Here is a 19018-nt window from a genome sequence, read left to right on the forward strand (position 1 = left end):
TTATTAACACCTGATGCTGGTTTGTTTTATAATTTTCTTTTGGGATCCAGCTGTTTTGGTTCTGAATATGAACACATTGGCTGAAGTCCGTAACAGAGAAAGCCCTTTTCAGGATTTGGAGAACACTGTTACCCAACCTGCCCACTCCTATTACGATCAACTGTCCTCCCCAGCAAACTTTCTGAAATAGTTTGCAAAATATAATACCAGAATATAACACAGATTTTTTTCCCCCCTATTTATTCTGAATGTCTTTTTTTTTTTTTACATTTTCAGAGCACTTTCAAAAAATAACGATGATTTCTATAGTTTCAAATTAAGGAGATGGCTGTGAACCTGAGAGCTTAGCGTGATACGAACACACTGTCACCAGGACACACACATATTTTTAGTACCCCCACTGGCTAGTACTTTCCTTGTTTAAGCCTTTCAATGTGGTAGCACAACTTTAGGGCAGGCCCCAGCTTCAGTCCCATATATTTCATTATCATATCACTCCTCAGTAAGAGTAGTGCCTTTCCATCAATTTCCTGCAGAAGGAAGAGAATAAACACAATAACATACAACTACTTTAACAAGCTGCATGGTAAAACTGGAAAGTACATTATATTTGTTAATACTGTAGGAAAAATTTATCTACCACATGTAAAACAGTAACTTAGTATAATTTGATACTTATAGATGGCCACTGAAACAGAATTTTAGTATTTTGTAATATAGTATTAAGGTACTTGAGATGCTAAAGAAAATTATAGTAAGTAAAAGAAACTGACCAAACAGCCCTCAAAATTAGGTATTGTCTGGGGAAAAAAAAGTGAATGAGTCAAGGGAAAAAAAAAAGAAAGAAGGTGCAAAGGAAGGTCTGTGCAGTTTGAGATTAAATGAGCCAAGCACTGAGGCCTTGCACTGAACCCTGAACACAGCTGTGGGAGGCTTCTGGCATGCGCATGCAAGCAGTCACACAGAGGAAGGGGTTACAGACCATCTAAATCTGTGAAATAAGACAGATCTACGTCCAGGTTAAACCAGACATATTGTTAGGATCAAGACCAAGGACAACTTAGTCAGATTTCAACTGCCTGGTTGAGAAGCTGCTAAAATGTGATGGTCCTAAGCTCTTAGTAGCATTACGTACTGCAGACAGGCAATTAGTTCCTTAAAACACCATAAAGCAAACCACTCTGTCTTCTTTTTTTAAACATAAACCTGACAAAACAAGTGACATTTAGTCTTGTTATACAACTAAGAATAAAACACAAGCCAGGAAGCTCCATTAAAAGTTATTTTGAGTTTTCCTTCCAATCCAGCTTACTCTGAGATTTAACTGTTAGTAGGAGCTGGTGCATAACAAAGGTGAAATACTACTAAAGAGAAAGCCAACCTCTTCTTAGACAGCCATATATATTAATACAATGAAATAAGAAAGCAGCTCTTTGCTGAGCAACCTGATGTAGAAAAGCACAGTGAGAAGGAAAAGAGGAGGCCAAAAACAGCACAGAGAAACTGATGCAGTTTATCTAAGTACAACATCTAGTTAGATCTTACGAAACCCTACATATTGTTTTGCAAAACAGATAAATTCAACACTGAAATGGATTCTCTGCATTTTAGTATTAATGACCAAGTGTAAAGCTAACAAGGCATAACAGTATCTCTGATTCAGGATAATCAGTCTCCAAAACAGGCTGGCTTAGAGAGGTGTTATCTCCATAGGCCAAATGCCCCATACTGTACATGAGAAAGCCATCTTCTCTAAGGGTACCAGGGATGACAACGGGTACCATGGCTGTTGGCCATTAGAATTCGGATACTTCCAGTATGGGCATTATTCCACATAAGCTGGAAAGCCGTGGGTATTTACTTCAGTCTAACAAGACTGGAAAACAGAGAAAATATACTGCAGGAGGCTTTTCAGGTGGAAAAATAATTTTCAGCCTCCTTCTAATATACGAGTAGAGTCTATTCTACCTTTCGGTACAAACAGAGTGATGGAGATGAAAGCTGTATTTTAAGAGATTAACATGACACACAGTCTACTAGAACAGAATGGATATGCATCATACATGTCTCCTAAAGAGTTCTGCATGTGGAGCTAGTGCCTGTGGATCAGCTTCTTTCACAAAACGCATCACTTCCTCTATTGACCAGGTGGAAGGATCCTTATTCAATATTCTTGAAGGTTCCCTTTTTAGTGAATTCAAATCCGGCCCAGTTGTGGAACTTGCAGCTTTCAGTAAAAAATATCGTGAAAGGAAGAAGTATCATTAGTCTATACAGGGATAACACATTTCATTTCACGTAAGATATTCTTAATATTTACACACGGCTTTTATTATGCATTCTTTGCAATATATTAAAATGAATAATGTTTTATTTTCCTCCAAATAATATTGAACTGTTCCATTTGTCTTTAAACAACTTAAATAACTGCACATATTTACAGCAGCATAAACATCAGCACTATGACATACCTAGAGGGAATTACTTTGACTTTTACCTGGCACCTGGGTCCCAAGATGCCATTAAGTGGGCATGTGGCAAAGGCGAGTTGTGCCAAGAGAGGGAGGGGCAGGAGTCATCCCTGCACTGTATTTCAACAACAAGGTAACAGTTGGTAAGATGCTGAGGCAGTGAGCTGCACATAGCTAGCCCTCTCTGCTCTGGCTCGCTGCAGGGTGCGTAAGAGCAGCGAGAGGAAAGTGCAGCAGCAAGACTCCCCCTCTTGCATCGCAGGTTTAGTTCTAACAGGCTTAAGTTCTGCATTTGCAGTTAGGGAAGCAAGCCTGAGATGCCTGGTCACAGCCCAACTTTTCACTCCACCTACAAGCTCTTCTACGGCCAAGAACTTCTTTATTCATAACTCGCGGACTTTGTTAATAAAAGCAGTAATATAGTTTGGAAAGCTTAGTTATATAACATACCCTCAATCCGCCTCTGGATTCGATTCATACTAACTTCATAGTACCCGCTGCTCCCTGCAGAGCTCAAGGACAGCCTGCGCAGGACGGGGGCTGAATTTGAGGTAGCCGTCCCTGGCTGAAGGGAATTCCTGTAATACACCGCACTCCCTGAAGTACGATATTCCGTGGAATTTCGACGGGTCGGGCTTGAAGGATTTACAGAATTAAGTGCAGAATCCATAGAGTCCTCAGAAAATCGGTGTTCCTTGGAAGTGCTGTTTTCCTCTATAGGTAATGTTTCTGCTACGCAAAAAGCAAGTATCATGTTCAAAGTGATGGACATTATACCTTTGTTATTTAACTCCTTGCTATGTTCTCTTGAAGATACTGACAGATTTCAAGTCTGTTAACAAGTCTCCCATGAGGCAATCACTGCTGCTCAATGTTTGCCCCTTTTGCTCAAGTAATTGTCGGGCTCTTACTGTATATTTTTAAAACATTTTTTGTAGCAAGAGACTTAATACGCCAAGTTTGAGACAGTGGAAATCTTTTGCTGGTGAAATTGTCTGACGTTAATATTGATACCTCAAACAATCTTAGTCATGCATTTGCATGATTTTTTTTAAACATATTCTCAAAAAGCTAACCCTTAAGAGTGTATTACATTTATCTTGCAAGAAATTTTTAATATAAATAAAAACTCTCATGTTAACTGAAAATTGTTTAATTTATTCCAAACAGCAGAGGGAGTCACTAACTTCATAAACAAGTGGACAATCATCATCTATAGATCCCAATACTTTCAGACACAGAAGCCATCATTAAAAATTGAACAGGTTACAGGCAAAGCCACAGAAGGCTGGGCGTGCCAGCTATGGCATGCTATGTAACACGTTTTGACCACAACGCTGTACCTACATAAAGTTAGTTCTTTGCACAGGGCAGGGTCTGTAAGCACAGACTCCAGAAAGCTGAAGATACATGTAAATTACTGAATGCACAGAGCAAGTTAAAAAAAAAAAAAAATCAGGTTTCAGGAAGGGAGTACGACAACATTCCCCTTTTTAGTTCTTACCACTTATCAGCTAATTTCTACTCTGCAAAACACAAACAACATCTACTTAGAAGACTCGTGAATTTTTATAGCCTTTCAATGCTGTTTCTAAGCCAGATAAGCAGAGTTCAGCAGCTCCCTTTCCCTGTGCCATGAGGCAGGAGCCAGGTTTGCTTGATTACTGAAAACTGCACTTTCAGTCAAACAAATTCATGTCTGATTGGAAGAAATGTGCTATGTGAGGGGAAAAAACCAAACCAAACCAAACAAAAAACCAAACCCAAAACAAAGAGAACACCATCCTCTAGCAATCATACATATTCTTCTCTGTTTGCCTGAAAAGGAAATTGGAGTAATAATGTACAAATCTGTATGAAACAAATGCTTTGGTAGGAGAGTAAGGATCTGGAAAACACAGCTAACAGGTTCACAGAAGTGTAAAGCCCACACTACCATCTTGAAAATTACTCTAGTGAAGTTATAAAACATATGCTAGCGAAGCAACATATTCTTTGGGATAAGAACTGATATGTTCTGGAAAACAAGTTCTTGAAATAAGCTTTTTACTACTCTTCTTATATGACAACTTTCAAGAATTTCTTGGGCCAACACGTGACTAAAACTAAAGGAAGAGTATTTTCCTAAAAAACCCCAGTATGCTTCGCAAGCATGTTTGCAACTTGCTTCATGAAGTTTTAGTTTCTCTGCTGAAACCTGTTTAAGAGTGGAGTGCAGTGAAGAACTGTTAAGTGTACTTTAGTCGTCAGACAGCATAATCCTGAAAGGGAACAAAGGCACTCAGAGAGCCAGCTCCCTGCTTCTTGAATTTGGCAAGGCAAGATCTGCAAGACGATGTACCATCTTTTACTAAACTTGAGAGTCGTGGAATAAAACAGCTTTTATGGACACAAGCCCTTCTCTTTCACATATACAACCCTCAAAGCAATCACTGCAAAACTTTCTAGTTTGTTAGATTTTAATCACAAAAGTAAAGTGGCTACTGAGGTTTTCAAAGAAAACAAACAAACAAGAAAACTAACTTATTTATATTTGTCAGCTTGAAGTAGTTGCAGCAACTTACCAAAATGAGAAACAAAAGCCATCATTATACAGAATTTCAGAGAGACTTTAAGAGATGTAGTCAACGATATGCACTATAAAATTAAAGGGTAGCCAACCAAGGGAAAATTAGAACTGTAGAGAATGAAATCACTAACAGAAATCTCACTCCGAGACCAAAAGGCAGTGGTGATACTTCAAATACTTACAGCAAAGCTCTATGAAGGCGCCTCGGGTTTAACTGACTGAACCTGTAGATTCAGATTTCTGAAGTCTTGAAAGGCAGGATGAAACAATGGAGACAATACTGCCCAGCAGAAAGTTTCAACTGGAGTATTTAAGCATATAGCAGCCAACTCCACATAATGGCTTCAGAAAAAGCTTTTTGTAGTCATAGTAAACAAGTAGAGGTCCCAAATACAGGGGTTTTTAAAAATCATTATTTTACATAATCCTTGTCAAGATTTCTGAAGCCACAAAGATTTTAAAAATTGACTGTATTACAAAATAATTTAATTGTATTTATTCCAATTGCATCCCAGATTTGTCTTTGATGCTATATATCCTAAAGCAAACAATTCTAAACAGAGCTGGGAAAGATCAACTCTGGTTTTTTTCCCCCAAGATAGCAGCATTTGAATACATCTCACTGTAAGTTCTCAATTCACACACACAAGGTGGAAAAGCTGGTGTATTTCCCAGGGCCATCATCTTTTCTGTTCAGCAGCTACAGTGTCCAATCCCCTCTCCATCCATACAGCTTCTCTACAAACAAAACACAGCCGCAACCTTGTCGAAAAAGTGGTCAACTGGTATGACAGCTGATTCAAAATTCAGCATCTAGCAAATGGAGCCTTGCAATCCGCAGAGCAACGAGTGACACACTTCTCCTACCTCGACATTTTGAGCAGTTGTGAATAACAGTGGTATGGAGAGAGGCATGAGGTTCCACTGCAGAATGCCCAATCTCTGAGTCCATTAATAAAAGGCCAATAAAAGGCCTTATGTTTCAAATGTAAGGATGACAGACTGTTTAAACACTGAAGGCCTTAGCAGGAATCGGATGTTCTGTTTTCTTGAAGCTCCTCTGGGAATTAGAAGCCAGTTGTTCTGCCTCATGCATAATAGGAATGATGTAACCGGCCACAGTAGTAAGAACACTCTGTTTTCAGGGGGAGGAAAACTGAGTTATCACCCCCTACCCCCGCCCCCCTTATCTTTCATAACTTAAAGAAGAAACTGTCAGTGAGCAGGAAAGACAGCAAAATCTGCGAAACATATCCCTGAGCAGCTCAGAAGGAAAATGAGCTGTTTGAAAGACCCTTTCCCAAAATTATTCCATTTTATTTCAAAACAACTATTTCAAGACAACTATCTCTCAATCGAGCCAGAACTTTTTTGAAGGCAAATCTTGCTAATCAACCCATGACACACGGCTATAAAATTACCTCCAGATTTTCAGCAGAGGACGTTGCCCTAATAGGAAACACACAACACTAGAGAGCACTTTGCCTCTTGAAACGCACAAATTTGAACCTCTGAAACCATGGCAAAACACTTATTTCAATTATTTTTTATCCAAGTAACTGCACTGTATAATGAACTATTGAGCTTAAAATGTATTTTAAGGAGTACACTTCATCTGTAAAAGGGATCCATTAGCAAACAAGGATTAAAAAAGAGTACGTGGGATGCATGCTTAATTTGAGGAAGATTTCTTACAGGGTAATGCACATCTACTCAAACATTTGTTTTGCTCCAACTGAAACAACTTCATTTGAGTATAATTGGTTTACACTTATTAAGTTACCTACCAGAAATATCTAACTTGGGTGTATCTGTGGAATTAAGCCCATATTTCTTTTGGAAAGACACAGAAATCAATAATCAATGCAGAACTGTATTTCCTGCTGCTGTTATTATATACAAAGAAATAAATATGCTTTTATATATATACATATAAAGATATATAATTATAAATAAACTATCATTTTGAACATTTCAATTTGATATCCTTTTCTGCTTCAACTGTGGTTCTATGACTTTTTAATTTGCACAGAAAAAAAGATCATTCTGCCCCCACTGATGCTAGTAGACCCAAAAATCTCCAAAAAGAAGAAAAAAAAATGAAGGAAGAAATAACTAACCCCTGTCATATTTTTAAAAAGCCTTTGGAAATGCTGCGCAAATATCTCGCAGCAAGAGAAAGTATGTATCAGATGGGACCAGTCAACATCAACAAGTTACCATGGCTTAACCAGTTAAGTAGCAAATGCAGAGTGAAAAAAAAAAAAAGCAGCAAAACCTAAGTCTCTCACTGAGGTTTAAACCTAGATGTTTCACTTCACATCTGAGGCAGGCTAAGGCTAGACATGTGCTCAGAGCTTTCATTGCAGGAAAAGGTACTTTTCATCAGTGAGCCACATCAACCTAACAGCAGCTGCCACTGGGAGGCTTCACTGCCCTCTTGGCCACAGCCACATTTTATTAAACCCTTCCCTGGGCTCATCTGAGCCCATGGTGAGTCAGTCCAGAGAAATAAACTGCAAACTACTCTTCGCTTCACCTTTTCTGTGCTTTTGCTCCCTGGTTTAGCTGGCTATGCAGCTGGGGGGCTGGGACCCGCTGCAGGGACAAGGTGACCAGGAAAGCAGGCACAGCGCAACTTTCAGCAGCAGCTACCCATCGAGCTACACCCTTCCTCATGTTATGGCCCCGGCCCAGAGTTATTAAGAGTTGCATCCAATTCATCTCCTCCTTCATTTTGAGGCAATTGGTTTTCTGCTAAATAGCCATACAGGAAGCAGGAGGCTTCATCCGTCACCTATTTGCCTGAGCCCCTTCACAAAAAAGGCTAGCAGGTTTAGGAGAAGGACAGCTAGAACTTGCAGTAGATCTCCCCTAAGTGCAAAATCTGTGCCAGTGATCAATAATTAACATACTTTCACCCTGACCTGTCAAAGGCTAGAGACAGACCAGACACATACATTGAACTCAGTCCTTTTTGACTGGAAATACCGAAGCTATAAATAATCCTCATACATAATCCCGACATAATGTAATTACCTTCAGATGGATGAGCATCATTTCTGGGAAGCTTCGGGGAAAGAGGAGCAGTATATGGTGGAGAGTCCTGAGAGTATCGTTTAGTACTCCTGTTTTCAGGTATTTCTTCTTTTGCTGTGAAGAGGAAAGTCACCACCTATTATTCTAGCATAAAGCTCCTAATGGGGAAAGTCCAGGGACAAAAGCAAAGGCAAACGTGAGCCATTCACCAGGTTATGGTTCAGTTTCTTGTGCCACACAGACTCAGTCATTTCGATACAAACTTTCGAAGCTTAAGTACAGCTTAGTTTATGCTATCAGTACCCAAATTACCTTGATTCTGGCTACTTTTCTGAAATGAGTTAAACCTAATGACTTTCATATGGCAGATGAAATTATAAACACAATTTCACCGTTGGAAGCAGGGAGGGGAATGAAAAATAATAATTTTATTTCCTAAAACAGCACCCAGAAGACAGACTCAGCTATCAGACAGCTGTGCGGAAGCTTCACACCCAATTTGAATCTTCTGAAATTGCCCTGACATGAAGGTTTTCTCAGCTATGGCTCCTGCTAACCCTTGGGCTGGGACTTGTCGTATCAGGCCCTGGAAACAACCTGATGGAAGATCTTCCGAAGTAATTTCATTTAGAATCGTAGAATAGAACTGTTTAGGTTGGAAAAGACCTTTAAGATCATCAAGTCCAACCGTTAACCTAACACTGTGAAGTCCACCACTAAACCATGTCCCTAAGAACCTCATCTACACGTCTTTTAAACCCCTCCAGGTGACTCCACCACTTCCCTGGGCAGCCTGTTCCAGTGCCTGACACACCGTCCCTGAAGAAATGTTTCCTAATATCCAATCTAAGCCTTCACTGGCACAACTTGAGGCCATTTCGTCTCATCCTGTCACTTGTTACCTGGGAGAAGAGACCAATCCCCTCCATGCTACAACCTCCTTTCAGGCAGTTGCAGACAGTGATCAGGTCTCCCCTCAGCCTCCTTTTCTCCAGGCTGAACAGCCCCAGCTCCCTCAGCTGCTCCTCATCAGACTTGTGCTCCAGGCCCCTCACCAGCTTCGCTGCCCTTCTCTGAACTCTCTCCAGCACCTCAGTGTCTTTCCTGTAGTGAGGGGCCCAAAACTGAACACAGGATTCAAGGTGTGGCCTCAACATTTGCCCCTCACTTTTTGTTCCCAGTGCAGCAGACAAAGATATTTGCCTCATACAAAATATCACAAGCAGCCACCTGCAAACCCCACCTTTTCTACTAGAAGACTGGACTGTACATAGTAGAACGTATAATTTTTGGAGCCACCACTGAGTAAGGTGACTAAAGAAGGAAAAAAGGGCCTTTTACTGGTGTAGGAAGGGCTAGACTGAATTCCCTTCCAGGGCAAGCCCCTTCTCATAAGGCAGTAAGTGTCTTTTTGTAAGTTCACTTTATGACCCGAACATAAATCTAACAAATGAAATGTGAAGTTTTGAGCTTGTCCTTTTAGCGGTATCACAGTGGTACAATACATATGTTTCCTGGCTTGGCTACAAGGAGGAGTTTGCTGAACAAAATGATTTCTGCACATGTGGTATGAGCCATCTCATCCTGTCAAAGCACTACCGCACTGGAACAAATTCACAAGAACTGAAGCGTATTCGTTTCAACCCATTCACGTCATAGAAAGACAGATTAAAAAGTTACATTTCACGAAGTCGCCACACTTCTCAAAAACATCAGCGCTTGAAAGTAAGAGTAGTTGTTGAACAGTACCTGGTTTGTTCCTGTCGTACTCGGTAGGACTATGTGCACATCCCACGTAAGGGCTGAAAGGCTGGCTACTGAAGAGGTTGTCACACTGCAGGCTGTGGCAGAGTTTCTCCAAGAAGCGCAGCACAAACGATGTGCTGTTTACAGAAGGAAGATTGATGGTGTGCTTCTCCCCATCAAAGGAAGCTGTGAGTAAGAAGATGATGTCAAACGCACCTCAAGCATCATGAAGTATAGTAAAACACCATCATTAACTTAAAGGAGAAGGCATCCAGATTTGATTTAAACCACACAAGACATGAGGGAAGTAAAGAATCATTCTCATAGTTTAACAAATTTACATCCAAATGACTGATTTTACCTTCTGCTGGATCCACACCAGGTCAAACTTGCTCTATGGGAACCTATTTTAGTAAAATAACATTGGATTCACACCAGCATAAAAAAAACTTGCAACTATTCCCTCATCTCCGAAACCTTACACGTAATTTCCGTTGCTTGCTTATAAACCAGCAACGTCTCCACCACCTATTTGCAGGAGATAACACAGAAAGACCCTTTACAGTATTTGATAAAAAAGTAAAAAATAATTTTAAAAAAATTTAAAAGTAAGCAAGTTTAAGATGTGTTTTCTCAGTTTCTAACTGAACTGAGCATACTTGTGGTAATGTGCTAGCATCAATTACCGTTTTGACTACAGAAACTGTTTTGCCATTTGCTATTTTACCACTATAGAAATCTATCCTGCTGTCAACATTACAGTGGTCAAGCTCCTATTTATTTCAACAGGAGCTAGGTGGCAGAGATACCACAACAGCCACAAATGGATCTGCTGTCTTTTAAACTGAGTGATTACAAAGAGCCCAGACATGTGTCTATGCCTTTTACTTGTTGACCTGCTTCCTTGCCCCCCAGAGTGTTGCAGCTGACAGTATTTTCCTTTTTTTTTTTTTAATTAGTAAGATTTTGAAAAGATGCAATACTGTCAATATACAGATAAATAATTCCTATTATATTAGAGGAATATTTTAGTTACTTCTGACTAGAAAGACATTACAACAAAGCAGGAACAAACTTGTAACTTAAACTTAGGGCTAGAAAGAAGCTGCAAAAACACCAGGTTTATGCATCATTTGTCTTCTCAGTTTTCAGCCTGTCATGCAGGCTTCTGTTGTTAACATAAGTTTCCAAATGATAAGTAGAGCTTTGAAGGATCACATTTTGTTGGTAGCAGATGCATTAAAAAAAAAGACAAGAAAGCCTTTATTCACAGATCTGAATTAAGGAACATTTCCATATTGTGTTACAAGAGACAGATAATATACACAAAACCAAAGAAAACATCCAAGTTTAGCATATTTTAGGCTTCCTTAGGAAATGAGAAGTGTCAATTACTTACACTGTTGATGTAAGGAAGCTTCTGATTAGAGTTAATGGAAGTTAACCAGCTAGCACCACCACCAACGTGCTACCTCTCCCATCTGCTTTCATGACAGACTGGCCCAATCCAAGTGCTTAAAGAGTCACTACTACAGGGACAGGTCCTCGACCCACGTGTTTCCATGGCCCATTCAGTTTTTCCAGGCTCCAATGTTCAGATGAAATGCTAATGATTCACAGTCCCACACGTGGTTCAGACACAAGGTCCTTCCTCTACCTCCTGTTTGGGGAAGGGGTCTCCAAAGGCAAATTTTTGCTCGGAACTCAACCACTTCTGGAGAGCAAATGGGCTGTGAGACCTAGTACAGTCTGATCTCCTGACAAATTTACTGCAAGGTAGTAGTCAGCTACAGCAAAAATTTAAAATGCTTTATAATAGCCTTATGGATCTTCTTATATGACCTTGGGGAAATAACTTATTCTCCACACCTTAATTTCTCATTTTGAAAAGAAGCATTGAAAAGAACAATATTATCTTAGCGTTGTCAGGAGGGTAAAGCAAGAAACAGCTGAGGCAATGTGACTGCCCCAGCAAGACATACCATGGGAAAAATCCACAAATAAAGACTCAGTGCAAACACAGCTTCCTTGTACTCTGAACACCCGAGGGCAACCATATGAACTCCAACCGAGGGTGTGGGATCCAGATCCATAGGCTCAACTGCCTGCTCTGCCTGGGAACAATATAAGCCTCTTACTTCCCAGATAAATGCTAGGGGAAAAAATAAAAAGGGAGTACTTCCAAGGTGCAATAACCTCAACCTTTAATGACAAATAAACAGGGACTGGAGCTTGCATGTGCAATCCCAGCCCCTGGGATGAAGAGTCATGCTCATTTCTTCACTTTCCACTGTGTATGTTTTAAATACCAGGTTCATGCCAGGAGAAAGGCTGAGAGCTAAACTATCAGAGAAATGTGTTTGTCTGATAGTGAAGAAACTCACCCAAGAGTCTGATTTTAATTCTCCGCTTGAGAAGATTTATCTGAGCCTCAGCCTATTTCATCCCACCAAACACCATAGTTTCTGCGCTACAAGGAGAAAAAAGGGGCTCACACCACCACTACCATTAGCAGGCTTGCTAATCAAGCCTTTAATTTCCTTTCAGTTATATCTGCCTGAATTGAAACCTTATGCATCATGCAAAAATAAAATGGTTTCTGCTTTTGTTTGAGTAAGAAAAGATGGAAAAATCCTAAATGCAATTCCATTCAAAATAATTATTTTCTTTGGCAGCTGAACCAAAAGAACCCGCTAATTATTCACATGTATTCTAGCAACATTATTTTACCCACATCCTCATCAGCATACTGTTTTCCTCCTACGGCAGGTGTGATACTCACCATGAAAGTTTATTAGTCCACAAAGATTTAGATTTCTTTGCTTGTTCTCTGCTGCAACATTTTTTTTGTCAGTCTAAAAAAAATCCTGAACAACAAACCACACTCCAAAACCACTTTCAAACAAAAACTCTACAAGAAAACACTCATGCAATTTCATTCTGTAACTCCTCGTTCTATTCACTGTAGCCTTCCTCTTCTTCCTTACTGTTCACGTGCACAGCTAGTTATAATGTGCTACATTAGCCTAAGTCACATTTTCTGCTTCTCAAAATATATCACACACAAATTTTTGATAAAATGACAGGGAGTATTTGCTCATCCACTTCTCAGCAACCTGTTTGACAAGCTGATGAGAAGGCTCAAGAACATCAGAAACCCACTCTGCTTCAGGAGTTTCTCACATCGCTGAGTTCCTCAAATCTGGGCCTACAGAGCTGGCTTCTCCAAATCTAGGCCTCGGGATGAAGCCAGGTGCAGAACAGTACTTCCTTTTAGTACAGAATTTTGGAATGTAAACAAACCAGAACTACAGAAGGATTCCGAAATGTCTCTCTCCTCTCTGAAATCATTATTTTCAACCACTCAGTCAGAGCCCAGATATAGAATCACTTCAGTTGAAAGAGACCCTCAGGATCATCAAGTCCAGCCATAACCTAACCTAACTCTAGCACTAAACCGTGTCCCGAAAAACCTCGTCTAAACGCCTTTTAAACACCTCCAGGGATGGTGACTCCACCACTTCCCTGGGCAACCTCTTCCAATGCCTGACAGCCCTTTCCATGAATAAGTTTTTCCTAATATGCAATCTAAACCTCTCCTGGAGCAACTTGAGGCCATACCACTGGTTTACGATTAGTCCTTCAAGATAAACAATCGCAAACAGAATGCTGGTAATGCCCACCTCACTGCATTTTATTCAAGCAAAATTGACTTGTCTGAATTAGATATAGTAAGGTATTCATAATATAATAAACTTTCATATACCTTGCCAAAATAAAGCAATACGTGTTTCAAAAGCACACATGTGCAATACCATGAAACCTTTACTACACAGCAGAAAAGCAGCATCCATTTTGTGAACAAACTCATGGGGACACGTAAGCAAAGCTTACTGAAGTTCTGCTAACCCAGGCCGGGGTGTTGCTTTTAAAATACTGTTAGATAGCAACATCTTTACGAGGATTTAATTGAATCTGTATTCCACTAATCATCTTTCACATCTGGTGTTAATGTAAGGAGATTAAAGTAACACGAAGTCTTTTTATCACCAGTGATGGAATTATGAATTGATGCGCTAACTGCTATATAGAATATTTCCTAGCCTAGAAGGAAAAAATGTCAAGCAGCAGCTATTCCGTTTGAGAAATTGAGATAATTTATCTGTAGACCTGCCATTAATATGTAGCAGAAATAAACCTATTCCATAATAGGGGACATAGGTGGATGAGCACTGACCTAAGATACCACTATTATACAATTCTGGAGAATGGGGGAAGGGAAGCAGCAGCAACTTTAACATGTGGAATCACTTGCCTGGAAGCTAAACAGATTACTTTGAAACTTTCCACCCACTTGGTTAAGGCATTAAGAACACGAAGACTATGTATGGATAAGATTATGTGTATGACTTTAATTAACATATTTCACTTGTTCTGAGTTTACTTGACAAGTGTTTGGCTACAGCTGCTAAATGAGGTGCACTAGATCTACTTAGTATAAGAATCTAACTGTACTGTGTATATGTAATTTAACACTGCTATTTGCTAAATTCTAATGTAAAGAATTGTTCAAATAATCTTGGACCCAGAGTGAGATACATCACACACCACCAATACCCTCTTAGTAAAGGAGTTCACAAGAATTTGTTCTTGACTGTGCCTAAATAGTTTAAAAAGTGATATAAAGTCATTTCATCTACTTGAGTTCTTCTGCTCTAGTTCAAATTCGCAAGCAAGTGAAGAAACGTAAGGGGAGAAACAAAGCACCTTCACATACCAATTATCATTTCACCTCCATGATGGCCAGATTTCAGAAATCCAAAGACTGTTCTGGATTGATAGGCACAATCCACGCAAGCCTGTACAGCCTGCTGAAGTACCACATTGACAGGACCTGGTCCAAAGTGATCTGGAAGCTGCTGAACCTTCTTCTTATCCAGGTGAGGCCCAGAATTTCCATGCTTGTTGACATAAACACACACTGAAAAAGAACAAACCATACTTATTGCCAAAGAACTACAACATATTTCCAAGTTATAACTGCAAACCATCTTTTTAGTTTTAATCTTGAGGAAAAGATGTACTAGTCAACTCAAGAAGCTGAATATGCAAACATACTTTCTGAGCATGCAAAAAGTACTCTATCAAGGTTCTCCTGCCCAAATTCTAAATCCACTTTTCTTGTCTCTAGAGCCCTTCTCTACCCTGCTACTGTAACGAAGCTGTCATAATCTGTGTTTATCTTTTATTTTGACTAATATCTGTTCATACACTAGTTCAATTAAAAGAAGTATTACTGGCAGGTACTCTGAACTACCAAGAGGCAATTCTAAAAAGCTGGCCTTACCAACTTACTGCTTTCATTTTCCTCCTATTTGAAAAGCTGCAACAAAGACAACCCTATGGTATATACCTACCATTGATGTTCATTCTGAAGCACCCATATAGCATTAATGTGTGCATGTATAATGGCTACTGAAAGTCTGTACCTTCAGAAGCCCCAAACCACTCATGTAAGATTTCAACACTGCAAGTTGGCCTTCGCTGCTAAATCAAATAAACACATTTCTCCAGAAACACTCAGGTGGTTTAGAGCTTAGCACAAAACAATCAAATAAGACTTTTGAAATTACTTTTTATAGAAACGATGCAAAACTGTCTTTCAAAAGGAACAGCAAGGCAGAAAAACACAGAAAAAAGCCGTAACTGAAAAATTTTGTTCTTTTTGGCCTCAGCTATCACATGACCAGAATGCACCCCAGACGTTATTTGAGCTTAATGAAAAAACATGCCCCTGTGGTGATGAAGCAGACAATTTAAGCATTCTGTTATACAAAAGACTACCATATTTTCTGAACTGTAGTATTATTTGGGCTTAGTTAAAAACCTCCATTTTTAAAAATGAACTATTTCTGTGTTTTAATGATCTTATGTCTTCATGCAGATCTGTTCACTCTCTGATGTCTGAAAATTGGAGGAAACCTATTTGTACAAATAACCAAAGGTACAAATCAGCAAAAGTAGTTTTCATGGCATCTTCTGTCTGGGCTCAACAGAAACGGCCTCCTGAAGGGTTTGTTTTCCTAGGAAACACATACATATTTTCCTCTCATCCATCACTGAAGCTGGGAGTGAGAAGAGCCTGACAACTTCTATTGTAAAAACAGTTTTTAAATGTCAAAAAGCACCCCAAACAAAATTATCATAATTTACGGAGTTTTTTAGAAAGTTCTGAGATTTCAGTTGACAACATACAAATTGTTTTGCTCCAGGGTCACAAGTACCTCAATTAGTTAGTTCATTAACTAGCTTATTGCTCTTTTGACAACCCTTTTCAAGATACATTTTATTCTATTTCAAAAATAAGCAAACATAAGAGGAAGGAGGAATGTATTTCCTCTGATTGCCTTTACTTGTTTTAAACAGTCTGAGTTGTTTCTTTTAATGTAAGGCTATACAGAGATAAAAATCTCAATTTTTTTATATTGCAGTACAGCCTGTATGATATCAGAACATGATATGGGATTTCGGCTACATCTATTCCCATTTCATACATTAAGGAGTGGGACAGACATGAAAGAACTGTACAGTTTCCTTCTTCAGACAGGAACAAACTGCCAGATCTCAGAGATTTATCAAAAGGCCCTGCACTCCAGCACTTCTTGCTATAATGCAGGCATCAAAATACCTTGTGCAAATACCAAATGCAAAGTAACACTGGCACCTACAAATACCTTTAAAAAATAAGGTAGCTGGATAATGATTTACAGTAATAAATTTGCAGTGCGTTTTCCATAAAATTACACTACTAGTTTGCTTGAAATGGAAGCCGTTTCACACTAAAAAAGTCATTTTTCTTTGTATTTTACCTGTAGATATAACTGCTGCAGTTGCGCCAGACAAACTAATTCCATCTTTAAGTATCTGTGTAGTGCCACTGTCACCCTCGGGAGAAGAACGAGGAGCGGGTGATGCAGGAGTCAGTTGTTCCGGCAAGATTTTTTTCTGTTTAGAGAAAAAAACGAAAGTCAAAATATTTAATGTCTTTCAAGGAGTTTGAAAAATCTTTCTGCTATCGGTTACCATCTTACTGAACGTGTATGGTTCCTTCTTACAAAAGTACTACGCGCAGCAGAGAAGATACAGTCCAGGAAAGGAAGACCAGAAACTGTCAGTTTGCATTTGCAGCTACTCAAGTAAGGCAGTGGAAGACAAACGACTTAAGAAGGAACCAACCTCTACCTGAAAAGTGGGAAAAGAAGGAGCTTTATTTACTAATTCATGACCTTTCGAAATCTCAGGAAGCACAGAAGAGGTGTTTTGGATTATTTTCCTGTCCATACACTTCCAATCATCTGGGTTCATCATAACTCCAATCAGTTCGTTGGGCCATATAACACTTGAGTCACATTTAGGTGTCAGCTTCACGGTGCACCTAAATGTTCCTCAGCTTGTTTCAAAGCGGCTGAAATTCTCAATTAACCACTTTCAGGAACTGGTGCTTTACGCAAGGTATCAAATAAACCAGTAATTACTATCCATTCATGTGGGCTGTGAAAACATTTTTCTTTCCCAAATCAAACTTATTTGCAGCTCATCATGACAGACAGCCACAGTTCACAGCACAAAGATTTAGAAATCGTTCAGCATGCATTACCTTCCACCTGAGGAAAGGAGAATTTTGTTGTAATTTGGTTTGGACTGGGGTTTAGAAAAGAGACATGCATTTCTAATGTGCTTTGACATGCTATGAAAATACATGGAAATACAAAAAGAAAAAGAATTGCAGAAAAGTTCACCACCTCTCCCTTTACCATTTATTCTTGCGTGAGAACTGGTTATGTTCTCATTCTCTTACCTACCAAAAATTTAGGAATATAAGAGATTACCCAAGGTCTTGACACTGCTGAAGGCAGCAGAGACCCAGCTACTCATATGGTAAGGACTTACTGCTAAAATTGATTTACAGTGAACCAAAAAGTCACTCAAGTAGCTAACAGAGACTAAGACCTCTTGCATTTAGCAGTATCCATCCTTCATACTTTTAGAAGCAGTTATGTTTTTCCAAATATATTTCCAAGTATATTTTCCAAATAACATATTAAAAATCGTGTAGAAAGCAATCAAAACACACAATCTTCCTAAGAGCAGCAGTTCTTAACTTCACAACACCTATAAAGAATGAATTAATTTTCTTCTGAAATCCAGGGCATGTTAAAGAAAATTTCTGTGCCCCTTACAGTTCAGAGAAGATAGGTTTGGCTGGAGAAACCGCTTGTCAATACGGCACTGGGTGGAATCGCCATGAACATAGGGAATAGACTGCCAAGGCTTGGCATTGCATTGTGAATGAGATGAGGTGGCTCAGGTCAGATACCAAAGCAAGAAGTGATGTATTACTTGTCAGGAACTGCCTATGTATCTTAACGCTGGGTGACAGAAAGGTCTCCCTCCATCCTTAATCCACAGAACAAAAACGTACTAGGGAAGTCTGAGCTTTTGATCTGAAGTCTGACATTCCTGAAGGCTGCTCTGAAGCAGGGACTATTTGGGGGCCCAGTTGTCTGTCACCATGCTGCAAAACATGGGTGGCCGAGTTGAGGGGAAAGAGGAGGAAATGCGAGAAATGTAGGCATGAAAACAAAATACAAACACTACACTGTAAGAGAGAGGAACTATCTGTCCTTCACGCTAACACATAAGCACGGTGAGGCTTGTTGGCCATCTCCTACCTTCTCCTTCAGGAAGAGAAAAGAGCCTGTGTTTTGGAAATACAGCACATTATGCTCACTCAGCTGAAGTTCTCATTTGGCAACCCCAAACTGATGAGCAGCAAGCTGTGATCGCCAAACCACATTGTTTCACGAGGCGGGCTCACGTCCCCAGCAGGGCTCAGCACATTTGTGTGGTCAGGGTGTCGTGGGCTGTCCCCTGCCAGCTGAGAGGACATGCCAGCTCCCTTTGCCTGCAGACAGCTCTGCTCACAGCTTGGCACCACACGGCCAACTTCACAGACTTTGCCCTGATGCTTAAAAACTCTCATTTCATGGGGTCAAATTTAGGGCTGTGATCCACACTCAGACCAAGGCGCTTCCTCAAGAAATTCTGCAAGGAATTCTTTGTATTGTTGCGCAAAGGGTACTTTTAAAAATAATGAAAGAGATGTCAAGAGATTTCTTCTTCATTATGACAG

General features: G+C 39.7%; 1 protein-coding gene across 1 annotated transcript in view; it reads right to left on the bottom strand.

Moving 5' to 3' along the window:
- Nucleotides 1-396: 396 nt before the first annotated feature.
- The window catches only part of SCML2 (Scm polycomb group protein like 2), a 72306-nt gene continuing 53684 nt past the window's right edge, over nt 397-19018 (bottom strand). The window contains exons 8-14 of the mRNA XM_065647696.1: nt 16695-16830; nt 14603-14806; nt 9829-10011; nt 8080-8193; nt 2922-3203; nt 2064-2227; nt 397-530 (exon numbers count right to left, since the gene is read on the bottom strand). Coding sequence (XP_065503768.1) covers nt 405-530; nt 2064-2227; nt 2922-3203; nt 8080-8193; nt 9829-10011; nt 14603-14806; nt 16695-16830 — 1209 coding nt within the window. The 3' untranslated portion in view covers nt 397-404. The remainder of the gene's footprint in view (nt 531-2063; nt 2228-2921; nt 3204-8079; nt 8194-9828; nt 10012-14602; nt 14807-16694; nt 16831-19018) is intronic.

The sequence above is a fragment of the Caloenas nicobarica genome, chromosome 1, assembly GCF_036013445.1.
Source record: "Caloenas nicobarica isolate bCalNic1 chromosome 1, bCalNic1.hap1, whole genome shotgun sequence".
Taxonomy (NCBI): domain Eukaryota; kingdom Metazoa; phylum Chordata; class Aves; order Columbiformes; family Columbidae; genus Caloenas; species Caloenas nicobarica.